The sequence below is a fragment of the Ursus americanus genome, chromosome 4 (assembly GCF_024610735.1).
Source record: "Ursus americanus isolate L20-20 chromosome 4, mUrsAme1.1.p, whole genome shotgun sequence".
NCBI lineage: Eukaryota > Metazoa > Chordata > Mammalia > Carnivora > Ursidae > Ursus > Ursus americanus.
The window spans coordinates 60,205,415-60,231,538 of record NC_142130.1 but is presented as its reverse complement, the minus strand read 5'-3'; the positions used below and the strand labels follow the sequence as shown (position 1 = coordinate 60,231,538).

Here is a 26,124-nt window from a genome sequence, read left to right as displayed (position 1 = left end):
CATATGTGACCTCCTCAGTCTCTCTAGTGAGCCTCTCAGCCCCATGCTCGGCACCACAGCCGTCTCTGCTGCCTTCCTACTCACTGGAAGGTCCATGACCAGCACGACCAGCGTCACCTGGAGCTTTTGAGAAGAGCAGACCGTGGCCACACTCGGCAACTACTGACTCACTGCTTCCATTTTAACGGGAGCAAGCTCCAGATGATTCATACACATAGTAAAGTTTGAGAAGCAAAGTACTAGATACTTCTTTCTGCAATTTGTTATTCAAAACAACTAATTATCATTCCTAGTTGCCTGAGATTTTCCAAACAGAAGGGCTAGTGTGTTATTCATGTTTGTCTCATCCGGAGTGACTAGCGTAATACTTCCCATATGGTTGCTACTCGACACATTTTTATTAAATGTATTTATTAAACTGAGAGCAAATTCCATGGGAGTTATACCTTTATATCTCCCATAACTCAGAGACACAATATTCTCCTCTAGTCTCTAAGTTCTGGGAATGTAGTTATTATATCTATTTAGTTCATGTGGTGCCTACTAGAACATGGAAGGTACTTCTGTGATTAATGATGGAGTGAAGCACTGGGTAAACTAACCAGGATGATTGATTATGTATCAAAGAGAGTGTGTTAGAAGTATAATTTTACATTGAATTTATTTAGTTAACAAGTATCAATGAGAACTTACGTATCAAGGAGTGGTATAAGGTCTTCTTTTGGTATAAGTTCTTTACAAATATTAACTTGCATTCTGAACTAAAATTGCTTGGTCAAGCATAAATCCATGTTAAATCAGTGAAGGTTGACTCTGGATAACTCATTCAATTCTAATATACCATGTAGCATTTCTACTTTACGTCACGTTTGCAGATGAGTAATTAATGTGCCATAGTTGATAGAAAACAATTTTTAAATGTTTTCCTTTCATCAAATTGATTGGAAGTAAACCCTTCAGACATGGTATGCCACTCACTTCTGCTTGGTATTAAAATAGAATATCCAGATATTTCAGCAGAAACCCATATTCCATTTCAGAAGTACTCTGACAAATTCGGTCAGATTTCATATTATAATATATATGTTTCATGCATTGATCATATATGTACATGATTTTATATTTAAAGGGAGGGAAGATTCCAATCCGATGGACATCACCAGAAGCTATTGCTTACCGCAAGTTCACGTCAGCCAGCGATGTATGGAGTTACGGGATTGTTCTCTGGGAGGTGATGTCCTATGGAGAGAGACCATACTGGGAGATGTCCAATCAGGATGTAAGTATTTATAGTCAATGAATTATGGGTTCAGATTAAGAGATCAAGCTGTGCAAGGAAGTGGAGCATAATGAAACCAGGTGGCTCCCAGTTTGTGACATTGAAATAGAATACTTAGAAGAAATGAAATAGTTTCCAAGTCTTGCAAGGATATTAATTGAGAGTTGCTCTTACAGCTTTACATGTTTCCCTTAAGCAGGGGTTTAGAAATGAGAGAAAATGAAGACATTTGTAACAAGAATGTAACGAAATAAGTGACCGAAAAGATAGCCAATAGATATCGGGGACTGTTTGAAGTATTTTTGCTACAAAATTGTTTCTGTATAACATTAATAAGCTACATGTCTGCCATCCTTTGGAGATTTAATTAATGCATCTATGCCAGCATTCTGTTTACTTAAACATAGTATTTCCCAATGTCAGACAAAGCAACCAATCCCTAGTGTGTTGTTTCTCTTAATGTATTAAAGTTGCATGTGAATTTAGTTATACGAATTGAAGTATCTGGATGGAAAAATAACATTTAACTTTCTATTTTAACTGTGATATGATTTTTGAAAAGGATTTTTGGTTTTAGAAGTCATGTTTTGCAAATGCTTAGTAAAAGGATGCTGTGGACACGGGATCAGCACTCAGAGACTTTTCTTTATGCTTAGCAAAAGACTATGAGCATGATCTCAAAGATACACGAGATGGAAACCTGAGATGCTTTTAGTCATTTGCTACTCGCTACATATAAAACTGCTTTTACTGTATTTGCATATAAAACCTTTCTGTATGTCTCCAATCAAGTTATTTTTGTAACAGTGCTAGGAAATTCAGACTCACTTTTCCACATCTCTATTTTTCAAGTTTTCTCTGTATTAGGAGGATCTCAAAGTGTGGGCTCTGGCAGGGCTTGCGAATGTACAGTAATGCAAATTCTCAGGTCCTCCTCTAGACTTCCGGAATCAGAGGAGAGCAATCTATATATTAAGTCCTCCAGATTATTCTGATACATAGTAAGTTTGAAAATCACTGTTTGTGCTACCTGATTTAAAAGTACAAATGAGCTTATAGTTACTTCCCTGTTCAGCACATAGGATTTTACCTAAGGGACTTAGTATGATTTGGAAGGTACCATTTCAATGATGTATAACCAAAATCTATCCACTAACTTTTTCTCCATTCATTCACATACAAACACTATTCCATATAAATCTATATTACCAAATAATAATCTCTTTATAACTCATTGAATTTCCTATATCACAAAATGTTTCTTCTGATTTTCATCTGAAAAGGAGCTTTACAAATGCTTCTTTCCTAAATGCACTCTCTCTCTCTCTAGATCTTCCTTTAAGTAACATTTCTGGGCAGGAATAAACTCTTATTTATTTAATAAGCTGTCATCCTTTTAGGCAACTGAAAATGAGAACTTTTTCACTTAAGTTTAAAGTATTCAAATTGGTGTACCCTTCCCATGGAGAATAAAAGGAGTCTCCGTTCTGAAGTCCCTGGAAACTGCTTCTCACACAGGTGATTAAAGCTGTGGATGAAGGCTATCGGCTGCCGCCCCCCATGGACTGCCCAGCTGCGTTGTATCAGCTGATGCTGGACTGCTGGCAGAAAGACAGAAACAACAGACCCAAGTTTGAGCAGATTGTCAGCATTCTGGACAAGCTTATCCGGAACCCAGGCAGCCTGAAGATCGTCACCAGTGCGGCAGCAAGGTGACACTAAGATTTTTGCATTCTGCTCTTTCTGCTTCCTCAGAAATTAATGTATTTTCTATCTCCAGTGTGTTAATTTTTTTCTCCCACTTCCCTAACTGCATTCTTTGAAACTTGTATTCCTGAGGACTTGAGAAAAGTGTCTTATCTTCCTTTAAAAAAAAAAAAACTTTCAAGAGAAATTCTTATGGTGTTTCATCGTAATGATGAAATTCAGATATTTTTAACTTCCAGCTTGACGAGGAGCGAGTCTACATTCAGGCTTATGTTTAAGTCTTCAGGAAATAGGAACCCTGGACATGTAGCTTCTTTTCACTCTCTACTATTTAAACAAAAATTTTTAAAGAGAAAAAATGTGAAATTTCCTGGAGTGGTGGTGAATTCTAGTGAAGTCCTGATTCATTCCTCATTTAAAATAAAGCTTCAAAAATAATAATGCTTCCAAAACATTGCACTGGCCAGCAGAATGCAATCCCCCCCCCACCAGGTAACTAAACAAACATTTGTTGAATCCATCTTGTGTGCCAATTACTTTGTTAGACACTATAGAGAATAAAAAGGAGGATAAAATAATGTCAGTGTCCCCTGACAGAAGACAAATGTCAGTACATCAAAGCTATAATCCCGAACGCAAGACATCGAATAGATTTTATGCATAGTCCTCCTGGTTAAGAATCACTGAGTTCTCGTAATGATTTGGAGGAACGTAAGTTAAAGTGTATCTAAAAAGTGCAATTGAAGAAATGGGGAATGAGAGAGGAATTTTGTCAAGGGCCATGAGAAGGAAAAAAAAAGTTAAAATATGTAGTACTTCTCAGAGAAGCTGAAGGCAAAGCCAACGCTCATGTTTAAAGATTTATATTCTCGTTGTGCACATAAGAGCAAAACAGTTCTTTTCGATTCTGATGATATGTGTTCTTATAGGACAGTTACATGGTTTCAGTAAAAGAACCACACTTAGTGCGCATATAAATCCACAGTATTAAGTGGGATGTATAAGTGCTACAGAGTGATGATTTACTAGGACTCATGTAAAAGGTATAATATAATGTCTTATTGGAAGGAATTTGTTTCTTTTTTGCTGTCTTTACTGATAATCACCAAGAATTACGACTTTCAAGTTGATAGTGCTGCTGCACTTTGTAATGGCATATAGGATTTTTTTACATTAAGAGGAACAATTATGTTTGAGACCACGTGATCCAGGTTTTGCACTACATTTGGCTAAAGTGAGTAAGAGGAATCTGAGCCAAAGTCTTAATTTCAGCCTCTAAAATGATAGGTTATTTGTTGAAAATAACATTTAGGGGTCACTAAGGCTGAACTTGATGATATATCCTTAGTAGGAAAAACTACTCGCAGCTTGTCCTATAGGAATGAATCTCTAGTTCGAATCTTCACAGAGAGCAACCGTACAGACTCTCTTGGAAATCCACCTGATGGGTTAACAACTAACAGTGTAACGAGCCTGCCCTTCTCTGGGCCATAGGATCCCCATTTTGTACCGTGAAGCCATTTCTTTTGATCTTTACTCAGTAACAATCATAGGGAAAAACAACAACGACAACAACAAATATCTTTCAATTCTTTCCATATCGTAAAAAAGACACTCAAATGATTTCCATTGGATGGTATTATCCATATAAAAACTAACTCATGTAATATGATCAAGGGATATTTAACTCCAATTCTGGGTAGGAAAATGGTGTTAATATCAGATCATAGTATATCAGGATATGTCCTAGTATCCAAATTTTAACATACTTCTTAAATTCACTTTTCCATTCTTATTGAAATTGAATATTATTTCTCCTAATATATATTCTTAGTACTTGAATAAATTCTATGTATTTTGTCACAAAACATGTAATTTTAGGGAAAATATTTTTCTAAGAAGCGCTGTGTATCTTAATTCACTTAAATATAAAAGTCTTGGCAGTTGTCTTTATGTTTACTTATTGCCATTAAAACACACAACTAGGTGGATTGAGTCAATATAAATTTATTAGGAACAACCTCAAGTTTCCATGCAACAATGTCAAGAAAATATTTTTTTTTCCTTTAGAAAATTTGTTTTCCCATTTTAATAATGCTTATTTCTTCCTTTATCACTACTGAGTAAACTCATTCCCTACCCCCTTTAATTTTCCAGTGATGCCCTTGCCACATACTTCATTGAGAAAATATAAGCTCTCAGATGGGGAATTCTAGCAGCCAAACAAAAAGTTACTGGTGCCTGCACCTACCCATCTTGCCTTTTCTTTTTTTTCTCTAATTATAAGAGAGGACTAGAGGAAGTGGGACCTCTTACTGGCCCTCACACTTTGATCTAGAAGATCACTGGGTCAGCATAATCTGTCGCTCTCCCTTTGCACTGGGAACACTCTCCTCCGTGACTGTCTCCCCCTCTGGCCAAGACACTGCAAGAGCCTCCTAGCTTGTCCCCCTGCTTTCATTCTTGCCAGCTCCAGCATCTTTGAACTTAGCCTTCAGAATTTTCTCATCAAAATATATGTGATATAATTTCAGTCATCTTTTTATAACCGATTTTGAGTTCCCATTGTACTCAGAAAAAAATCTAGACTCTTGTTGGGGGATTAAATAGCCCTTCTGCAATGTCATTGCTTTTATTCAAATGCTACTCTCTTCATTTTTCAGTAACTATTATATGCTAGTCTACTGTGTGCTAGGCATGAGTAGACTCTGGAGAACAGTGAGAAGGGCAAATATGGTCCCTACCATCCTAGAGCTTATATTATAGAAGATGTGCAGTAAACAACAGACAAGTACAGATTATAGGAAGGAAGAAAATAGATCGTTGTGACAGATAATAAAAGGGTGGTTGGGCAAGAGCCCTCTATGGAGGTATTTGAGCTTAGACCTAAAGAAAGAAAAAGAGCCAGCTGTTTAAAGAGCTCCGCCCCCACCCCCAAAATGTATTCTTGGCATAGGGAAAAAAAAACTGCAAGTGAGTTTGGAGGGTCCTAGAAAGTGGCAGAAGGACAACATAACTGAAGAGCAGTAGGGGAAGAAAGAGTCTCTCATGAGTCTGAGAAGGCAAACAGAGGCAGAGTACTTGAGGCTACCCAGGCCATATAGGACTTGGGATTTTTTTTGAAATGCATGAGGAATCTATTAAGGCATTTATTTATTTATTTATTTATTTATTTATTTATTTATTTATTTATGATTGTATTGCAGAGAAGTGACATGATTTGATTTACATGGCTGCTTTGTGGAGGGAGGGGAAAGAGTGTGAGGAGAGGGGCATTTCAAGCTTTCAATCTGTGCCACTTCCACTTAAACAACATTCTAGTCTCAGTGGCCAAGTTAAAGTTCCTTCAGAAAGCCACCTCATTTCAGATATGAAGACAGTCCTTAGGTTAGATTCTCTGTTTCATCCTTCTTCCTTCAGGAAGCATCCTTCTTCCTTCATCCTCCTTCAGCATCTTGTATTAATTGAGGCATTCTCTGGCAACATCATTTAAAGGCCCACACCATTATGTTTTACAGAGTGCCAACACAATTTCGGTTTTTGAGTGTGTTTTCTTTTTAAGTATCAATTACTCTGATAAACTCTAAGCCCTGTGAGATCAGATGAGATGTTTCTCTTGTATTACCAGTACTGGGTTGGTGCTGGGAACTCAATGACTATCTGCTAAGTACATGAATATACATTTTCTAAAATAATAAATGTCCATTTCAATAGATACACAATTTTTAAAAATTCTAGGTTTTTTTTCTATTCATTATACAGATTTCTGCAGACATTAGTCATAATACTAAAAGCTTTAAATTTTCTCCTAAGCAACATTCCTTGTCTCTCTTTTTGTCAACTCAACCCCAAAAACGTCCTCTTTCAAACACGCTAGGGGATTATCCCAATCTGAGTTTGTGGATGGCACCAAGGTTCAAGTTTCTGAATGACTTATTTATTTATTTATTTATTTATTTATTTATTTATAAATATTTTATTTATTTATTTGACAGAGAGAGACACACAGCTAGCGAGAGAGGGAACACAAGCAGGGGGAGTGGGAGAGGAAGAAGCAGGCTTCCCAGGGAACAGGGAGCCTGATGCAGGGCTTGATCCCAGGACCCCGGGGATCACGCCCTGGGCGGAAAGCAGATGCTTAATGACTGAGCCACCCAGGCGCCCCTGAATGACTTATTTAGGTCAATGTACAGAATTATTCCTATAAAGTTCATTAGGGGAAAAAAAACATTATTCCATCATTCCTATGGAGATGATTTTTCCAGAGTCAGCCCGAGTCTAGTTAGTTTCATTGCAAAATTTATTTCATATACATTACAGAAATCCTCCTACGATGCATCATTTCACTTTTCAACCTTCATTAAAGTTGATGATTCATAACAGAGTCATTCCCAGAGAATCTTCCTCTAAGAGTGTCTTTGTGAATATCACTGCTGGAAGTAGGAAGGTATATAAGCAGATGGTCAGGGTGTGCCAACTAAAAACTTATAGATATTGCAAGAGGTGGTGAGAAGAGAAAGGAAGTTATATTAAATTTTATGCTATATTTGTCTTCTAGTAATTGATTTATTTTCCTAAAGTAGTGTAATTGGAGGAGACAAACCTGCATTTGAATTTCAGGCAGTACATTGATATGAAGCTACAGATGTTCAATTAGCAGTTACTTTGTGCCAGGCATTCTACTAGGTGCTGTGGTGATTAGTTGTAGAGAAGTAGTGACTTTTGAATGCTGGATGAAATATCTTTAGGCAGATAAGATCATACCAGGCTAGGGGAACACTGTGCCAAGACGCAAGACATGCAAAAACTTAAGATACTTCCAAAATTTTTTGCATCATACAATTCTGCTGGATATAGGATAAAAAAGGCAAGGATGAAGAAAGAGCCTGATAGATTATTTCATGCGATAATGGAAGATTTCATGGCATCATTAGAAATCTAGACTTTTGTCCGTGAGGAAAAGAGGAACCATGGAAGATACTTAAGTGACATGTGGTGTGGTGCCTACCCAGTAATTCTCGGGTACCTATTCCTAAGAAGAGTTGGAGGTAAAGAGGTTCATAGTAAGGTGTTGGGGGGTGATTTCAGTTGTCTAAGAAAGGACTTGCTCTAGGGTAGAGCAGAGGAAACAAAAAGAAAAGGTATGAATTCAAAAAGTTTTACTTAAGTATTATAGGACATGGTGGCCAGTGAGGTGTGCAGAGTGACAGAGAAAAGTATCAGAGAGCCCTTCCAGTTTGCAACATGAGTGACAGTGATGAGCACACTCACTGACGGCATAGGAAGGGCATAAGGAAGAACAGGTCTGTGAGAGGGACGAGCATTTTGGAACAATGAGACCGAGTCCCACAGGAAACTAGAAGTTCACATCTCAAACTGGGTGAGAGATTAAAACTGGGCGATCAATATAGAGCCTTCTCTCTGTAAAGATAATAAAAAACCTCACAGTCAGAAACTTGCTTAAGAGTGCAAATCTCAATCTAGGAATGCTGGGCTTGTTTGTTTGTTTGTTTTTAAAATTTTATTTATTTGACAGAGAGAGTGAGCATGAGCCAGGGGAGGGGTAGAGGGAGAAGGAGAAGCAGACTCCCCACAGTGCACAGAGCCCAACTTGGGGCTTGATCTCAGGTCCCCAAAATCATGACCTGAGCCGAAGTCAAGAGTCAGACGCTTAATCATCTGAGTCACACAGGCACCCTGGTGATGCTGAGTTTTATCTCAAATATATCTCTCTTTGTTTTTCTAAAATTGTAATTTCTCATTAAAGCTCTGGATTTATCCCATGGATTATCAGGAGATTTTAATCTATGAATAGTGGAGGATGTTGGTTCACAGAGGTTGACACTGGGCCATTCCTCCTCCCAATCTGTCAGACTAACTTCTGAGCTTCTCCTTACTGCTTCTTGGCTGGCCTGGTGTCTAGAGATCCTTCTGAAGCCTCTAAATGTCTCAGTCGCTTAGTCCAGAACGAAATGTCTACAGGAGCCAAGAAGCTAATTGAAATGGGTGAATGCTTCCATCCTATGTAACAGGGTGTGGTGGTAGCTCATGGGGATTTCAGGCCCCTTATCAGGGGATTGTAGAGCCAATTAACGTCAGTGGATGGCAGTCCTCAAAGAAAAAAAAGTATAAAACATTCATAAATATCCAGAACATTAACCCACTGCATAAACTACTCAGAGAGAAAGAAAACAGTCTCTTTAGAGCTTTGGGGAACAGTACCAATCACAGAGCGGAAGGATATGAAGTGGTCGGTAGAAACAAGAAGCAGAATTATAAATGTGACTTAGACCATTACTGAATCCACAGCTTACGGAATTTTCCAAAAATGGATAAAATGAACTGTTATGAAAAGCTGCTAAAGAATGGGAGGAAGAAAAAGACAACTGAGGGGAAAAAGCCATTCAGTTAAGCAAGGGTAATAAGATTGGGTTCTTTTTAAAGAACTATTTTGATTCTTTTAGAGTGATACATGAGACACAAAATTTTAAGAGGTTTAGTTATAATTGGATGGTGAAAAGGCAATGAGAAAACAGTGCTTTTAAGAAATTTAGAAAAAAAATGTAAATGTAATGCACATGTGTAAAATGGTCAAAATAAAGCTCCCTTACTTTTTAACAATTGAAGAAATTGGGGCACCTGGGTGGATCAGTGGGTCAAGCATCTGCCTTCGGCTCAGGTCATGATCCCGGGATACTGGGATCCAGCTCCAGGTCAGGCTCCCTGCTCCTCCGTGGGCAGTCTGCTTCTCCCTCGGACCCTCCTCTGCTCCCCCACTCATTCTCCTTCTCCCAGTTTCTCAAATTAATAAATAAAATCTTAAAAAAAAAAAAAAAGAATTGAGGAAATCTTTCTTAAAGAAGTTCTTCATAGAAAATACTTCCATGGGGCACCTGGGTGGCTCAGTCGGTTAAGCATCTGCTTTCTGCTCAGGGCATGATCCCAAGGTTTTGGGATTGAGCCCCGTGTCAGGCTCCCTGCTGAGTGAGGAGCCTGCTTCTCCCTCTCCCTCTGCCTGCTGCTCCCCCTGCTTGTGCTTGAACTCTCTCTCTCTCTCTCTCAAATCAATCAATCAATCAATCAATCTTTGGGGAAAAAAAAGAAAAAAGAAAATACTTCCATAAAAATAAATAGAAAACGGTCTTACAATGATAAATGTTCTCCTACTTCCTAACATATTTTAGTTATAGAGATAGGAGAAATAAAATTCATTTTTAGCCTGGGTGTCTCAGTTGATTAAGTCTGACTCTTGATTTCAGCTCAGGTCATGATCTCAGGGTTGTGAGATTAAGCCCTGCATGGGTGTGGAGCCTGCTTGGGAATCTCTCCCTCTCTGCTTCTCCGTCTAAGAAAATTAAAAAATTCATTTTTTTAAGAGACACTATTTTGAAGGATTAATTTTGTATAATTTAAATTACTTTTATGATACATATTTTTGTACTATATAAATATTCAATTGGTTTTATATTATATATAAAATATAGCTCCTGGATTTAAATAAATTATTTTTATGAATGTAGCTAAATTAAAAATAAAAAAGACTAACAATAGAGAAAAATGAGAGATGAATTAATTCATTTCTATTCAGGCACTAAGATGCCCTTTTTAATTTTTGGATATTTATATAAAATGAAACAGAAATTATTTTTTCTTTAAATTTACATATTTTTCATGCTCCAGGCAGTTGGTTTGTTCAATAATATTTAAATTTATGGCATTCAAATTTTTGGCATTAAGTATTAAATAATACATCCCATGTATTTAGAATGACATTCTAAAGTGAAGGCAACTAAATTCATGGCATAAGGTCTTAAACAATATCTTGATTGTAATTTATTTATTATTATTTCTTTTGCTTTTTAAGATTTCTTTGTTTTAGAGAGAGAGAGAGTGTGAGTGGGGGGGAGGGGCAGTGGGAGAGGGAGAAAATCTCCAGCAGGCTCCCTGCTGAGCATGGAACCCAACATGGGGCTCTCTCTCAGGACACTGAGATTATGATCTGATTCGATACTTAATGGACTGAGCCACCCAGGCGCCCCTTTAATTGTAATTTAGAATGAGGTTCTGCAGATCCAATTAAACTCAGTTAATTTATTGAAATGATGTAAAATATATTGTTCCATTATATTGATCACTAACTTTGAAGGAATTTATTTTTGTTAACTTGCAGGATAAATAGGAGCAAACATAAGTAATACTAGTAATTTTTCCCTGTTAATGGCACTATATTAGTGTAAATAAAATGCTTTTGATTTCTAAGAAAACATAATATAATTATTTTTGAGATAACTGTTTTGACAAATACTGCATCTTTTAAGAGACGTCTAGCAACCAAAAAACAATCTATTTCTCAACATGACTTTGACCTCCAAATCCGAAACTGACAGGGTGACTTTCCTCATTGATCAAATATGATGCAGAACCTTTCAGAGGGAAGCAAATATGCCAAAGACCCAGATGATTTTTTTTTTTTAATCTTAAAAATCAAAGTAGGTAATTTTGCCACTGGGAGGAATTAAACCAGATGTAATAGCTGTAACTGCTAAGATTTTTATCCTTAAGGCCTAAAAATAACTAAAATAAACACAATGACTTTACTTCTCCTTAACGTGTCATGTATAATACTACCCTCCTGTTGGGAACTCTATATACTCAAAATTATTCTTAGTTACTGATGCCAAGTTAGATTTTCTTAATCTTATTTGGAATTCTTAATGTTAGTGATAAAAAGATCAAGATTATAATAAATCCACATTTAAAAAATTGGCAAATACAAGGTTTCCCCCTGAAATATGGTGAGAAGTAAAAAAATTAATAAATCATAAAAGACATCGAAAATTAGATCACTGGTTTCAGACAATAATAAAGATAGATATAGTTAATATTCTGCCTTTAAGAAACTATTCAAAACAACAGACAAAATGTAGATAATTATAGTGATATAGTGTACATCTCCAACGTTACTGATATTTACTTCTAAACGTCATGGGATCTACCTATTCAGGAAATGCATATTAATCATTATTTTTAATACATGTAAATAAAGCCCTTTGTATACCAAAAGGAGTCTTTTTATGTTATAAAAGGATAACTTAGCATTCAATTCTAGTGATTTGGAATTCTAAAGCAATATTGAAATAACCTCATTGTGAGAAGATATTCTTGGGACTGGCCATTGTTTATTGACATCTGGTCCCCAGTTATCAGGTGCTAATTGGTATGAAACCATTTGCAGGTAAAATAGGAGTTGATGGGAAGAAAACATATGTATACCTCTTTAATGCCACAGTATGAAAATCCATAAAAGAATAATTCACAAACCTAAATACAAGGAGGGAGAGAGAAGGGGGAGGAAAGTTATTTTTTTGCTTCCCCTGAGCAAACATGTAATTTCCATGATTTCTTTTTAATGACTGCGGTCTGCGGCCAGTAGGTACTGATTTATGAAAAGCTGTAAAAGATCAGGTGGAACTCGGCGGGACATCGTTTACAGCTGCATGGATTGAAACCTATCTAATTTGTCTAGTAAAAGTGTGAGCTCACGGTGCACATCACCCAGCCTATAAATTTCCCCTTCAGACCCAAGTCTGGGGCCGGGTCTAAAAAAAATAGCCAATGCTTGCAGCTGCTCAAAAAGCCCACATTCCCTTGGTGCGCATGAAGAGACATCACAGGCTCTTCACAGTGAGAGACAAATTCCTATCCATTGATAAACTCTCCAGATGTCCTCTCCGAGGAGGGAAGGAACCAATTTTTATTTGAATTCCCCAGAGAAATCCTGGAAGTGGAAAAATGATACTTTGCAGGGCTGGTTATTCTGAGGTCACTGGCATTAAAATTAGGCCATTCTTTGTCTTCATTGTACTTTGATCCAAGTAATCAACAGAAAGACTCAGTTGGGGTCACTCTAATCCCTAATCTGCACGTCCTGTTCCATTTCAGTTTGTTTATACTAATTTTCACTAAACTCTTGTTGAGTCTGGCTATAGTGTTGAGTTTAAAAATACAAACCAGTTTGAACTGAGAAGAAAAACTTCTGCATTTTGCTATTAGGCACAGTTCATAAATATTCTGAATAAATGTCCTGGGGTTTGATTCTTCATACCCACAAACCCATAAATAAAGGAGTATTGCTGTTCATGGGACCAAGTCGACAAGAGTCGACATTGGATTCTTTGCTACAGCTACTGTAGAAATCCAAGCTGCGGGGTGTGTGCACGCGCACACGTGTGCACATATGCCTGTAGGCGGTTTAATATTTTGTCTTCTACGTATGACTTCATTTTTCTTATGAAATTGTCTTACACCTGATTTAAAGGGACGCCTATCAATTTTGTTTGATAAGTCGATCTGGAGGGTCCATGTTCTATGTAATGCTGGCTAGTGACAAAAGCTATTTCACTCATGAGGGCCATGCTAAAACAACCCAAGAATATCGTGTAAATTTTGGAATCTGCCATGTGTATCTGTATCTGTAATTCTTCAAACTCCTGGGAAAGAAAACAAAACTGAGAAATTTTCAATTATGAAAATAACCCTTTTTTCAGATGAGTAATTAAGAGTCATAGAAAATTATTTATACAAATGCCCCAGAAGAGAATAATTTCTACAATGTTCAATTTATATTGTGTAGTTTTCTAGGTATTCCTTGAAGGAAAGAAAATCAATGATTTTTAAAATAGTATCTAATTTTTGTTTCTTTTTTCCTTTTTTAAAAGATAACCTGAGTGTTAGTTAAAACTAAACCATAATACATAAATGTAAACTATAAGCTCTATAATTTTAGTTTTTAATTTATAAATCAAATACTTGAGGTAGAGAAAACTGAAATAGTTGAGTTTAGTGTAATGGAAAGAAGTTTGAAAAGCCATCCATTTTCAGCTGTCCTCTTCTTTACAAATGATCGTGAGAGGAAGAGAACTGGCTATTGAGCTACTTTTTCCACAGAGGAGAAAAATACAGCAGAACCAAACTGTCATGTTGCCAATTTTTTATTCCACTCAGTATCAAAATTTCCTTAACATTTCATTTTTATCAAATAATTAAAAATTTATTTTTATCAAATAAATTTAATGTATCCCCATCAAAATCCAAATGAAGAGTCAATTTACATTCTCTCATGTGTCTCCAACAGCAGTATGCAGGGCTAGGACATGATACAAAATTGTTCAGATTTGAGAATATTAATCTCACATTTAAGCATGTTTCCTATGGGAGTGAGGAGAAATATTATTAATAGTAATAGAAATCTCCCAATTAAAAATTCCTTTTAAATGTGGATAGAGTTGGCATATTTGTAGATTTGCTTCACAGAAAGATTTTCTCTTGAGAACATGAGATTTACCACATTTCCTAAATGATAATCAATGGTTAGTACTCATAGATAAAACACTACGCAGTTTAATTTTGTCAGGATGGCTCCTTTTGTTGTTATTTCATGCTATTTCTAAAAAATATTATTGAATTGGTACTTTAGAGAGCTGAATTTGTTTCTAAAATAAGGATAAATGCATGTTAGTGTATTCTTCATTGTTTTCATGTCTTCTGACAATTCTAAATGTTGAATTTAAGCACTTCAAAAAATAGATTTCATTTAGGCAGAGTATTAATTTTTAATATATAAGAAAATGTGAAGTTTAGTTAACAAATCCTAATATTGGGGATTTTTTAAATAATTTTAAAAAGTTTTAAGAGCTCAATGTTGATTCAATTCAACTGCAGTATCACAAAACATGAAAGATTGAATGAAAAGGTAAAAATCCAAATGCACCTTCTCAATTATAAGTTAAAAATTAGGTTATGACGCACACAGTTTTAATGTTAGTAAAATATATTTTGCAGTAATGAAAACAGAAACTACAGAAGTCAGAATAGCATATCCATTTGCAAGCAGTGGTTATAGAATCATTGTGAGCTTGTAAAAGTTACTGGCTATTCTAATGAGGTCCCCAATTATACCTGCTTTACAAGGTTGTTGCCCTATTATGCTCATAAGATTGTACATGACTAAACCTCTAGTTTCTCAGAAAGATAATTAACAGCATCACCACATTCCTAGTATTTTTTATAAACTGGAATTTATTGTTATTTTCTTTTTGAAGTTTTAAAACCTTCAACCATTTGACTAAATACATTACCTTATGTCAGAATAACAAATAGCTAACCGATAATATATTACATGTCCACACATCAATGAGTATCACTTGCATGTGTAATCTTTTTTAAAACCTTATTTAATCTTCAGTTGTGTGAAATCTGTGATCATCATTCCCATTTTACAGATGAGAAAACAGACAAGATAAGAAAAATCACTGGGGACTCCTGGGTGACTCAGTCGGTTAAGCATTGGACTCTTGATTTCAGCTCAGGTCATGATCTCTGGGTCATGAGATAGAGCCCTGTGTTGGGGTCTTGGGCTCCTGCTAGGCATGGAGCCTGCTTGAGATTCTCTCTCTCCCTCTCATCTGCCCCCAACACTCTTGTACGCACACGCTCTTTTTTTCTCTCTGTTTTTCTGTCTCTCTAAACTAAGTAAATAAATCTTAAAAAAATAAAAAATAAAAAACGACTGAAGGTCACACAGATAATATGTGCCATACCCAGGATTCAACCCAAGCCTGTGCACTAGACCACTACACTTTATGGGATATAAGAATCAAAGAGGCCACATCATGGAACCAGAAAGAACTTAAGAGAAAACATGGAAAAAGCAATATGAACAGAGTTCTACCTAAATGGTATAGCACAGTGGCCAAGAGTGTGGGCTTTGGTACAAAATAACTTGTGTCTAAATCCCAGCTCTGCCTCTTTTGCCTGAGGAAACCAAGATTTGTGATTTAATCTCTTTTAGTTTTGGTTTCCACATCTATTATAGGGAGATAGCATCATTACCTGTTGTAAGAATTAGAGCCCTTCATATCTGTGTAATATGCTTAGTATAGAAGCATAGCATTCAACGTAATCGTTATTGCCATTGTTGTTAATATCCATCTCAAAACAAAGGCCTTCATAACTACTTTTGTTCACGCTCCTTTCCTTAGGAGGAGAAAATAAAGAAAGAGGACAATCAATTTTCTATCTGGCAACTGGTCCCAGTCTTATGAGTCGAAGGACAATTATACGGATCACTGAGAGCTGAAAAAACACCCCAAGGGCATTTAACCAATAGGCTGCTTCTTTTGGCTCTCCCAGGATAAAAATATTGTCCCCTCTGTTTCTTTTATATCCCTGCTGTTCCTTTGATTCACCAGATCTTGTGGTTGGTCATAGATCTATGGTCAGACCTGTAATTATATAAAACAATTCTAGAAGTTTCCCTCCATTATGATTGTATTGTGCAATATAAACCACAGTCACAATATCTATTATCTATTTATCTCTCTCTCTTTCATCTTTCTCTATATATCATGAACTCCACTTGGTGTTGTCATATATGTGAGAAGATCATTTATTGTTACTCATCTATTTTTTCTATTCTTTTTGTGATTTTTATTTTTAATGACATATGTGACATTATTTACATCTGTGCTGACTTTATGTCCTGCTGTAGTATAATCTAGGTTATTCAACTGTCCTTTAGACAGCAAGCTGTACAATGTCTACAAATAAACTTCCAGACAGCTAAGTACCCAGTATGTCATATCTACTATAACTGGATCCTAATTACTGCCATCTTTGCTAATAGTTAAAGAAATTAAATTATAGAAGTATGTATGGATCTATTTGTGTATTCCACTGGCAAAGTTTCAATGCTTTACAAAGCAGTTGTGAGTGGAGAAGGAAGCACTGAGACAAGATGATTACACAGTATTCTTGCAAGCTGCCAGCTTGAACAGATGAAGCCTTCATGGCAGATAAATTCCACAAATAAACAGGAACACCACATGAAGTCTGGAAGTTCCTGCTGATGTTGGTGTCAAATTTTGACACGCAGCAACTCTGCGGACTCCTGATCTCTCTTCCTTTGGTGTTTTCTTTTCTTGCAGGCCATCAAACCTTCTTCTGGACCAAAGCAATGTCGACATCACTACCTTCCGCACAACAGGTGACTGGCTTAATGGTGTCCGGACAGCGCAGTGCAAGGAAATCTTCACAGGCGTGGAGTACAGTTCTTGTGACACCATAGCCAAGATTTCCACAGAGTAAGAGAAAGTTTTTAAGACTGAATGATTCTGAAATTTCTAGTGGACATACATGTTTCGGATTAATGAGTCATATGTGTTAGCTGAAACTCTTACTGTCTTATGTAACCACTAAGCTGAGTCCTGGGTCTCTTTGTCAATGACACATTCTAGATTTATGTGTGTTGATGTGTCTTTCCGCTCTCACCATAGCTCCTCTCAATAAGTATCTTCATTGCACTATGACCTTTCTCAGATCGACCAACAGATACATACCCATCCCCAACCCCAATGACCCAAGTTCTTAATTCAAGACATAAGAAAACATCACATGATGATTAGAGCATTCCTGCATTTGTGATTTTCTGTTATTTACAACAAAGCCTAATCTCTACAGAAGTGGAAGATTAAGAACTAAGTGGATAAGCTGGTATACAGGGAAACACACTAAAGTCTAAAAGTAATTTTTAGATCAACTAAATAATTGTATATGATCATCTACTATTGAGTGTCTACCCTGTGAAGGATATCATGTTAGAAAATGTAGTTAAAAATATGTTTAAGACATAATATTATTGTTTCCCTTAAAAGGTTTATAGTGAGATTGGAAAGACAGGATATACATAATTAGTATGCATTAATTAGTGTTAATTTATGGTTTCATATGTAAAAGTCATATATCAAGTATAACATGCTGTGTTTCTTAGACGGGAATTCTTGCTAATAGGAATTCTTTGATATGAACACATGGGTTTAAGAAAAAGGGGGTTTATAAGGAATCAAGTGAATCCAGTATATGATCAATAAAATTAGTTCTCATTCACAGGGTATGGTAATTGAGAACTGAAAAATGAAGAGCCAGGAGCCATATTCTCCATCTCTCTGTGAATGAAAGCCAATTTAATTCACTTCCTAATGTAACTGCATTGTTTTTCTTTTTTTGCACAGTGACTTTTTTTTTTTGCATTTCCATGCACAAGTTCCTTTAGTCTTATCCTCTCCATCTAATATGTTAATATTTAAATGTTGAATATTTAAAGACATTCACTGTCACCCCATTGGTCATTTAAGCAAAGTCACTGTGGAGAGCAACATATTAGATGTCAAAAAGGAGTGTACAGTATAATTAATAGAGAGGCAAGTGCCTAACAAGTAAAATTTACCATTTATGATACAGCATTCCAATCAGAAACACAAAAGTTCACAAAGAGATCTTTAGGAGGGGTATGTTCCTGTTGAAGAGGAGAATTTGCTCTTAGAAAATAAACCCACTCCAGTCTGTTTGACACGTGTTGGCATTTCTGTATGAAGTGGAATGTAATGCTTATTGAATAGACTTCTGACCCAGTCGGCAATACTATTTGAGTCTCTGCTAGTTATTTTGATCAGACACAGTCTCAGGATATATTCATGTATTTACATACTTTTACAAATTCTTATTTTAGTAATGTAAACAATTAGGCTTATGCTCTACAAGACACCTGCTTCAGAGCACAGAAGCATAGCAAAGAACAAACACAAAGTTGGACATTCCTGCACCACTGCCAGATTTTCAAAGGCAAAGGTATACAAATGTTTATTCTCCATCAAATATCAACACTCAGAGCTCTTAGATAATGAAAAAGCATACTGAAGTGGATTAGCAGAACATTGTTAATATGATTAACTGTTAGCTCACAGTTTAAATTCAGTCAGATGTTAGAAGCTGTGAATGTGGTAAGAAAGCTATTTGCTTAAAACAATGAAGTGGAGACATTTGTTCTACTTCCAAGTTTCGGATGTGTTTGTCTCCCCGGTCTGTTGTTGGATGGTGAGCTCTCTTTGGCTGGTGAAAATATTTTCACTTAATTATTATTATTTGAACGATCTGTGAATGTACAGTGAAGTTGGAAGCCGACTTTTCCTGGGAGACACTCTTTTAGGTTTGTCCTTCACACTAAGCCAGATGGTTCCACATCTCTCTCTACTTCAATCCCCACAATGTTCTTTCTCCTGTCCTTTCTCCTCAATTCACGGACAATGTAGAATTAACATCTATTGACCTAAAACTCCTTGCAAATAATTGTTTGTCTCTGGTGGTGTGTTGTCCTTCATGCTCCTGGTTTATATAATAAAAATGAGAATTTATTTAAAAAATACATAATACACAATTTGGGGAATTCTAATGAGGCAACATTTTTACCTCGGATGTTATAAAATATTTAGCTTGGTATTTCATCCTCCCTTTTGCCATTTTGGGCTTTTTGTTTAAATGTGATTCCTTTCCATTCCATTTTCTTTGTGCCATCCAGGCTCAATTCAGAAATGATTCTCTTGACCGAATAACTCTAGAGATTCTTTTGAAATAGGACAGAATACCTAAAAAAGGATATTGAATTTCTTTTTTTCTTCTATCCAGACTTTCAAGTTATAGGAAAAGGTCAATAGAGGTTTATATCCAAATAAATAATTATCTATTTCAGTTAGTGTAGGGACTTCATTGACACATAAGCTAATCAAGTTATTTAATTTTCAAATGAATCCAGAAAATATGCAGTTTTGTTCAGTCAAAATAATGCATGTCTTAAAATATTATTTCATAGTCTATGATGGATTTAGGGAGGTTAATGTGAAAAGGGAAGAGAGAAAGAGAAAGGGCAAGAGTGCTTATAGAAACTGGAGAGAGAATTGAGTGTGTGGAATGAATATTAGGCAGATTAATTGCTACAGGTCATTATCCTGCACCCTTGGATGCCATTCTCACAGTGTCATCACCTATCCTTTGCCTTTGAAGTGCCAGCCAGATAGCTTGTTAACCTCTGGTCTCAATCTTGAGCTGCTCTTTAGACTTGAACTTTTCCACTGCTCTTCTGAATAGCGTAGTCAAAATGAGATATGCACGTGGGAATGTTATTTAGACTACAGGAGCTGGTTGTTTACAACCATTTTGAACTTGGCAGGCTGGTGGGTAGGAGACATTTTGGCAGGGGTAGGGAGGATAGAGGGGACATAAAAATCCAAGCTAAGGTATAACCTAAAGAGATAATTATCTTTTCTCATAGAATCATTTCCATTGAATATATACAAAATTATGTATCTATTTGCTTATGTTGGGTTCCAGGCACAGAATCTGAAATAATTTTGTGCACAAGATTTCTTGAGGAGTGTGTTTTGGATATACATCTATAAAAAAAAGTGTTGAGGGGGAAAAAGGGATAAGGGGGACATTGGGCTGAAGGAGAAAACTTGTCCCTTCCTGTCGGAACAAGAGTCCTAGAGCTGGGCTGGCCCTTCAGAGTTGACCCGAACTGATCTGTGAACTCTCGTCTTCTTCTCTTTTCTAGCCACTGGGGTACGGGTGCTTCAGTTCCATAGAGGACCAGGGCCGAACATCATAGCATGTATTACTCTCCTACTATGCTTACATTTCTCAAAGAGCTTGGGAATTTATTATATTAACTTGGAACACTTTTTCCTATTTTCCATGATTATCATTTTGTTTTTTAAACTTCTTTAAGAAGGAAAAAAGGAGGACAGAGAAAAAAATGGCAAGTCATAAGAAGTATAATATAGAATTGGAAGAAAGATGAGAGAAGAAATACATAAAGATTGAGGATCTATTGATTTGTACAAATATATTTATATCTGCCTCGTTTTCTGTCTCTAAATTCCCATAGTTTAGGGATAGGTGGGGAAATGTTTGTTGTTCATTTAAAAGATAGATCCATGGTATATAAAGAAGCAAAATCCCATACAACACATATTCTCAGAAGCAGGGATCAACATATGTAAATAGCCTATGTTACTCCAAGTGAGAGTTTCATTATCCACAGTTACACAGAGCAGCAAGCTTGGTGTCACCATATCTCCCCACTAGCCTTCCTGGTGAAGCAAGTCTGCTGGAGTAAAATCAGAGAGGACTCTGACAAGATACGAGTTGTACATTGAGAATTTATCAGCCCCTTGAATGATAGCAGGGAGGTAACCAGCAGGTCATCAGGATTTCATTCCCAGCCTAGGTGATAGGAATGAAACCCAGTCTTTGTTATTTTTCTGTAGCACATGCATAAATATCATGTAGATAGCTTCTAAAATGGTTACCTAGTGTCTGCTTGCACACCTTTGTTGCTTGGGAACCCATTTCTTAAGAAATCCATTGGTCCATTTCTGTGTAATTGAACTCCCAATTTTTCCTTCTTTTCTTTGTGATCAATATGAAGGAACCCCTTCTGTGTGTGTCTGTGTGTGTGCGTGCGCGCGTGCACGCTCATGTTTGCATGCATACTTCTCCCTCTGGCCATTCTTAATTAGCCTTGCACTCCTTGCGAAGTGATACTTTACTCCTCTGTCACCTTCCCCAGATAAACATATTTTAGTCTATTGGTTCATTCTTTATTAAGTAGATATTGAGCCCCTACTAAATAATAGCCATTGTTCAGGGTGTGGTTGCTAAGCAGAGTACAAAACCAACAAGAATCCCTGTTCACATGGAATTCACCTTCTTGTGGAATAAGATAGAGAATAAATAAAATAAATCAGAAAGAAAGGCAATACGCTGCTTGGTGATAAATGCTGTGGGAGAAAACGAAACAAGAAAAGAAAATAGGAAAATGCAGGTATGAGTGCAAGAGGTCTTACAGTATTAAATCGGAAGGTCAGGGAAGGTCTTCGGAGAGGACTGTGTTTGAGTCAAGACCTGAAAGAGGTGAATTTTTGAACAAATACTTGAATCAAGGTTATTTAATTAATCACCTGCACAAGCTTAGCTAAGTCTCCCCCCCCCTCAAAATTCCTTTTGTTCTTAAAATCTTTATTTTTAATGCCTGGTTTCTAAGTTTAAACTATTTTAAGTTAAATATTTTTTTATAAATGGAAATAGATTCTAGTCACTGCTTCTACTTGGAAAGGAATTTATACTTTAAAGAAATTGTTTCATTTATCTATGGCTATATAACAAACTACCTCAAAACCACAATTTTATTGTCTATCACAATGTCATGGGTTATGAATTTGGGGAGAGTTCAGGTGGGTGATTCTTCTACCCTAATGTTAGTGTTGATTGAAGTATTCATCTAACATGAATCCGGTGTAGTCCAGAAAGCTCGAGATGGTTTCATTTCTGTTTGCCCTGATGCAGATGGCTACATAGCTGGCAGTGTAGACTAAATGCTTACAGATGGTTCCTCCAATGTCATAGTCTCAAGGAAGTCAGACTTACATGGCAGTTCAGGGCCCAGTGATGGTGTCTCAAGAGACTAATGGAATATTGTACTTTCTTGAGACCTGAATATGAAAACTGACACAGTGTCACTTCCAATGTACTCTTGCAGTGAAAACAGTCCCCAAGCTGGCCCAGATACAAGGAAATAGGATAATGCCCCGCAAGAATTTCTGGTCATCTGTATTAGCTTCCTAGGGGTCCCATAACAAATAACCACAAACTTATTGTCTTAAACCACAGAAATTTATTTTCTCACAGTTCTGGAGGCCAGAATTTGGAAATCAAGGCGTTGGCAGGTTCAGAATCTGCTCCTAAATCTCTGGGGTATGGGAATCCTTCTTTGCCTCTTCTGGCCTCTGGTACATTCTAGCATTCCTTGGCTTGTGGCGACATAACTCCAATCTCTGCCTCCATCTTTCCATGGCTTTCCTGTCTGTGTCACTTTGTGTCTCAAGATAGTCTCATTGGATTTAGAGCCCACCCTAAACTAGTATGATCTCATCTTGATCCTTATCTTGATTATACCTGGAAAGACTCCATTTCCAAGTAAGGTCACATGGTGAGGTTCCAGTTGGACAGAAATTTTGAAGGCCACTAGTCAACCCACTACACCATCTATTCTTCCATAATGATACAGGTGGAATGATCAGGATATAGTACATGGACGATGCAAAAATCAGAAAATTAAGTTCAAAGCGCTGGGATATATGATTACGCAAGCTTTGCTAACTGAAAATATATGATTGTGCAAGCTGCTAATTGAAAATCTTCTGCTGATATACTATCCAAGAAATCAGAATTCTCACCACACATTTTCTTCTTTATTTACAGTGACATGAAAAAGGTTGGCGTCACTGTGGTTGGTCCACAGAAGAAAATAATCAGTAGCATTAAAGCTCTAGAAACACAATCAAAAAATAGTCCAGTTCCGGTGTAAAGTGTTATTTCTGGAAGGAAGTGGTGGCTGTGGAAGATGTAGCATCATTCTACAGACAGATGATAATGCTGGAGATGCTGGTGGCAATTCCAAGCCCAATAAGACACTCAGATATGAATACAAATGCCTTAACATGGAATTGAAAGACTCTTTATTTTCCCCTATCATTTAGTGGATGGGAGGGGGGTGTATTTTGTTTTGTAATTGCTTTTTTATATTAGTTGATGGGTTAAATTAAAATTCTTCAGCGTGGAATGATGAAGAACTAGCATAGAGCCATTGATCATAAACTGATAATCATGAAAGCGGAACAAGTATAATGACAAAATGAACATGGTGGCTCTGTTTACTAATAGCCACAAAAGAAAAGACTTGTGATATTTTTATACACAGAAGAAATCTGTAACAGGTATTTTGTTTCTTTAAAACCAAGCAAAATAGAGGAATTTATACCTCAAACTATCTGGCCATATATACTACCTTTTTCATTGTATCTTTCTCTTTTATCTGTTAAAAGCATATAGAAATGAATTTTGTAGTTGTTTTAAGTACTATACATTTTTAATTGTTAGCTTCTTAAGTATTACCATGTAAAAATGTGTCTTAATTTTGAAGAAAAGTACATATTTATTTTCTTTTGAATTGTTTTTATTATTTTCTATTTATGCCTTGATGATTTAATTTGGATTTGTTACAGCCAAGTGCCAAATGTTCTTTCAAATTGTCAGCAGTAAGAAACATGGTAAACTAGACATGGGGAATGATGGTTTCTTTCCAGATTTTCTGAACCATCCGCTTCTATGTACCTATATCTATATATAAAATGAAAGAAACCAAACCCCTGCCCTGCTCATACACTACTCAAATCTCAGTTTGAATTATCCCATCCATTTTTGTCTCTCCATTTATTACAAACTGTATTCTGCTAATTTAGTGTAATATACTGGCTTGTATGTAATGGATTCTCAATGACATACCTGCCCTGCTCTGGTGCTTAGGGGACCATCAACTCCCTCCATTAGTAAAGGAGCTACGTTAGAGCTCCTGAGTAGAGAATAGCTACACTGGACAAAATTGGAATCCTATTTAGATTGCTGCATTAATTGGCAACAAAGCCTAGAGGCCAATGCATGAGTCAAAAAATCACTTGCTGACTGGCTTTGAAATGTCACTTAATATCTGCTTAAACTTGTTGAGCTGTTTATAGGGAATAATGAAAACTAAACTACTCATCTGCATCTCTGAGGTTTAGTTAATTTAATTAAACATTGTGATCATCAATAGCAGGCATTATTATCTTTAAGAGTCTTCCACTGAAATGCACCTGTTGTAATTTTGGTGTATAACTTAGAAGCATTGAACTTCTCTGCATTTGTTGAGCATCTGATTTTCAAACGAGCTGGTTACCTAGCAAATGACTCAAAATCTGTAGACAACGGAGAGATCTCTCATTGCAGGAACTTAGATTTACTATTCCATAAGGGCCAAATATGAGTATATTCAGTAATATCTGAAAAGATATACCTGATGGAGATCTAGCCACTAATATATTGTGAAGCAACAGCTTAGTTCTATCTATATTCTTTCCTACGCTGATACGGTCATGTTATGGGAATAAGAAATAAATGCATATGTCACAAGAGTTGAATGAATAAATCAAAGCTGCAACCCTTATGTTCTTATGCAAAATGGAACACTATACAGCTGACAGTCACAGATCAAAATTCACAAGAGCTAATCTGTTGTAAATTTAGTGTGATAAGGCTTAGGTTGTGTTCCTTCATGTATGAGATTATTTCTTATTTCTGCAATATTCCTTATAGTCAAATCATGCTATTAGAATTCTGTATTGGATATATAAGAGCATGAACTTTTTAAAAAGATATATGCGATTATGAAATTAATTGAAAATTTCACTAAAGCCTGCTAGAAGCAGCTAAAAGACATATATATTTTTTTTAAATCAGACATTTTGTTTGTGTTGTGGAATGTTCATCGAGACCTAAATCTGGCTTCAATCTCGTTTTTTCCCATACTGGCGTTTATTTTCTTAGGTACTATTCTGAGCATACTCAAAATGTGTGCATTTCATGAATTAATAGAAGTTGAGAATTGCTAGATCTGTTTAACTTCTTTTGGCTGTGGTTTCCATTTGAAAGTAGAGATTGTATACACAGTATATTGCTCTTCATTTTTTCTGGTATTTTTCTATCTGACCTCTTCTAAATTTACTTTACATGCTTTGTACTCTGTACATATGTAAACAAAACAGTGTACGATTCTTAACTGTGGAGTAGAGGTACTAGAATGCTGATGGCCATCTCTTTGTACAGGACCTGCATTGACTTTCAATAAACATGAAACCACACTTCTTCACAACGTTATGTACCATATTATCTGTTTTGTATCTTAAATTTGATTTACATATATTATTTATTTCTGGTAACTCACCCAGTTTATGTTGTGCTAAGTATCAATTAAGCCATGTAAAAATGTGATATGATTGGCATATGTATTTACTTTAAACTTGTGTTTTCAAAACTTACTTATTTAGTTTCTATCGTACAATGTAGATGGCCTCTTACTAATGTAAAATGATTTGTAGTGGAAACATTTATATTTTTATAATAAACATAATGAAAATATTTTTTACAGATTGGAATACGGAAGTGGTCTTTGAAGCTTTTTTAAATATTATAAGATATGTGCTTATTTAAACAGCAAAATAATGAAATTTGTATAAGCCACAAAGAATGTGCTTCTGTTTCTTTTGTCTCTATTAGTGAGGAGTGTTCATATTGTATAATCCACTCTTTTATCTGAATCTCATTATCAAGAAGCCAGAAAAAATGAGCAATAAATATTATCTTCATCGTTAAAA

At 36.1% G+C, this 26,124-nt stretch overlaps 1 protein-coding gene across 2 annotated transcripts in view; it reads left to right on the top strand.

Moving 5' to 3' along the window:
* EPHA3 (EPH receptor A3) overlaps positions 1 to 25,913 on the top strand; it is a 349,268-nt gene extending 323,355 nt beyond the window's left edge. For both annotated transcript variants that reach the window (XM_045785404.2, XM_087861715.1), the window contains exons 14-17: positions 1,130 to 1,279; positions 2,798 to 2,991; positions 16,972 to 17,127; positions 23,138 to 25,913. In XM_045785404.2, coding sequence (XP_045641360.1) covers positions 1,130 to 1,279; positions 2,798 to 2,991; positions 16,972 to 17,127; positions 23,138 to 23,243 — 606 coding nt within the window. In that variant the 3' untranslated portion in view covers positions 23,244 to 25,913. The remainder of the gene's footprint in view (positions 1 to 1,129; positions 1,280 to 2,797; positions 2,992 to 16,971; positions 17,128 to 23,137) is intronic.
* The last annotated feature ends 211 nt before the right edge of the window (positions 25,914 to 26,124 follow it).